General features: G+C 35.7%; 1 protein-coding gene across 1 annotated transcript; it reads right to left on the bottom strand.

Moving 5' to 3' along the window:
* LOC121214539 (uncharacterized) lies at positions 1–1,185 on the bottom strand. Its single transcript, XM_041088311.1, has 2 exons — positions 560–1,185; positions 1–466 (listed from the first exon to the last, which is right to left on the bottom strand). Exons 1-2 carry the CDS (start codon positions 1,183–1,185, stop codon positions 1–3), a joined length of 1,092 nt encoding a protein of 363 aa, XP_040944245.1.
* Positions 1,186–3,154: the final 1,969 nt, after the last annotated feature.

A 3,154-nucleotide genomic window follows, 5' to 3' on the forward strand; every position in this document is an offset into this window, starting at 1 on the left:
TCATCTATCGGCTTTGTCCTTTTCCTCTCGAATTTCTGCTCGCCACTGTTCTGAAGTTTTTACCAACCCGGTAATTTTCATTGACAGTCGTAACTTTTTATATACTGTCTTCAAACTATCCAACTCCTCTTCAACCTTGTTTTTCCCTTTTCTTAATTTCTCAGTTTCGAGCTTTTGAACGTCTATGTCTAATCTTAAGTTCATCTTCTCTTCCTCCATTTGTTCTATCTTCTTTTCTAACTCTGCATTTCTTCCTTCAAAATCTTGTCTTATGATTTCCAACTCAGAAGGGACGACCCGTAAATATTCCTCTATTGATTGGCTATTTTCCTGACTTATCTTAGGTATATTATCGTTGATTCTCCTAACCCACCATTCATTATACTCAGGAGTTGTCATCGGACCCACTACTAACCTCTTCCGGCGAGTTTGTTTCCATGCGCTAGACATATCTTGAATCTTCTTTCTATAACCATCATCCCTGTATGAAAATTCACAATCAGCTATTCCTTGGGTCGCAGGTATGAATTGCCTTGACTTATACTTCCTTAGTACTAACAATGAGGCATATCCAACAGCTCTCCAAATTCCAAGCAGTGTAACCCAATCGAAATTACCACACCTATACAGGATCTCATCTGGAAGCAACCATGGAGCCCTCCACTCGACATCCTCCTCTTGAAGATTCTGAAGAATTGACATCCACTTCTCCTCCGAAATGTCGTCTCTCCTCAGTGTGGCTACAATCTCCTTTAGTGGCGAGTAATTTTCGGAGAAAACCCTATAGGAAACCCGATCAACCTTCCAAAAGTGATAGTGAAACCATGCGAGTAGGAGCTGTGCACATCCAATGAATCTACCCTCACCCGCCTTTCGGCATGCACTCAATGACCTGAAAGTTTCTGCCAAAATCGTCGGAATCGGTGTAACCTTCTTATCAAGCCGGTCAAATAAATCGGTGACTGCTTCATCAACATGCCCCAAAGCTTTGGGGAAGAAAACTAAACCATATATACTCAAATAAAAAATGTCTAACCTCTTCCTCACATCTGGGTACGTTAGAATTAAATCTTTTAAACTCTTCCATGGAATGCACTTGCTATCCCCTTTTTGCTTAATCCATGCAGCAACCCACTGCTCACTCATCCCCGTTACATTCATGCTTCTTCGAAAAGGTTGGCACATTTATCGTTCTCGAGTAGACCTTGTCCACTTGAAACTTTGAACATCGGAGTAAAGTCACATATTCTTCTATCGTAGGCAACAAATTGACCTTCCCAAATGTGAAGCAGCTGTAAGCAGGATTCCAAAACTGGGCGAGGGCTCGAAACAAATGCTTGTCTACCTTCACATCAAGCAAATAAGGCAAATACCCATAATTATTATAAAATGACTGTCTAACCTTGTCATTCCACTGATCCCAAATTTCCTTCAACTCTTCCAAATTGTTTTGAGTTACACTGATGTGAGTAAAATCCCATAGTTCTGATACATATCTGTCAACCAAACTATCGTCTTTCTCTTGCAGTGTCGTTTCAGACCAAGTTCGGACAGCCGCATTATCCTCCACTTTATCAAGAAACCCTTTTTCCATGATAAGTTTTCTATCTAGCAACTGAATATGAACCGACGCCTTTTATAATGAAATGAGATGCCATGTCATGCAATCAAAATAAAACATAAAAAGTCAGTATCATACAAACATAAAATATAATCAAGAAATAGTAAAACACCTATTTGGATATCTACCAAGGTTCAGTGTAGCTCTACCTAAGGTGGATTCCTAAGGTTCACTATATGAAGTTTGGCTTCTAGGGCAAAGGTACTAGAACCAGCAGATTCCTCGATCTTCACCCATTATAGGCTCATATAGATCAAGTTCGGTTCAGGGGAATACATTTTCCCTATGACTATACGGAGATGAAAATCTCACGAAGGCATAGGTACCGATGTATTTCGAAAGCGACCCACTATCCTATATGGAGGTGAAAACCTCACGAAGGAATAGTTTCTCACTCCCACTTAGAAGGGTAAGATTATTCAATTCATGTAATGTGTAATGCAAACAATACTTAGATCAATTAAGCAAGAAAATAATGAATAGAAAAAGAATATCATGAATTTATTTTTTTCGACCATAAGACAAGAATTAATCAATTTTTTGGCTCGACTCTCTTATTTTAAAAAAATGTCCCCAGTGGAGTCGCCAAGCTGTCGAAACTATTTTTATTTAAAAAAAACAAAAAATAGTTGTCGATGAAAATTGGAGTCGCCACTAATCTTTTATTAAGGTGTGATTGGATCACCTAAAAACGAATTTGGTCTACGAGTTTCAGAAAAACAGGTTCGGAAGTCAGTTACGTACGAGGAAGGATTAGCACCCTTGTAACACCCAAAAATTGGTACCAAATTGATTAATTAATGTCTTAACGTCGAGAGTTAAAAATACGATCCTTAATTAAATTAAATTATTTATTAAGACTCCCTTATTTTGAAACAGAAAACATCACACCCAATACGTTAGGGCACGATATTTTATTTCTTCAAGATGAGTTTGTCCAAAAGATTTGTGTGATAAAATTTAAAAGAATATTCATTTGTTTAAAATTTATAAGGAAATCGCGGCCCAATATGTTAGGGCACAATTTCTCAAAATTCTAAGCATTGAATATTTCTTTTATTGTTTTTTTTAGAAAAATCTTTATCTCGAGAAATCAACGCGTCACATCCAATACGTTAGGACACCACATGTTGAATTCCCGATGACAAGCTTTATTTTGTTTGATTAAAGAGCAATTCTTGATTGTTAGATTTTACGAAGAAAATTGGAACCCAATACGTTAGGGCTCAATTTTCTTGAAAATCCTAAATACGAGTATTATCTCTATTTTGAAAATTTTATATTTTTAAATTCAAGTAAAAGATGATGTAATGTTATATTGTATGTATAAATGTCGCGATAGCAAATACAACAATAATAAATACAACAATGGCATAGAAATAATATAAACAAATAAATGAACGAAACTAATATTCCTAAGAAAAAAATAATTAATGACATGCAAAGTATCAAATAAACGAGCAAGATAAAAAAATAATATAAATGAAAACACAAATTAATAAACAAATGAAATAAAAAAATAAAAAAATAAAG

The sequence above is a fragment of the Gossypium hirsutum genome, chromosome D02, assembly GCF_007990345.1.
Source record: "Gossypium hirsutum isolate 1008001.06 chromosome D02, Gossypium_hirsutum_v2.1, whole genome shotgun sequence".
Taxonomy (NCBI): Eukaryota; Viridiplantae; Streptophyta; class Magnoliopsida; order Malvales; family Malvaceae; genus Gossypium; species Gossypium hirsutum.

Excerpts from the sequence above, each read along its gene's own strand:
- LOC121214539 (XM_041088311.1), bottom strand. The coding sequence starts at position 1,185 with ATGTGCCAACCTTTTCGAAGAAGCATGAATGTAACGGGGATGAGTGAG. Across the intron at positions 467-559 it reads GCTGTTGGATATGCCTCATT|AAAGAAGATTCAAGATATGT; the intron begins GTTAGTACTAAG and ends TGATGGTTATAG.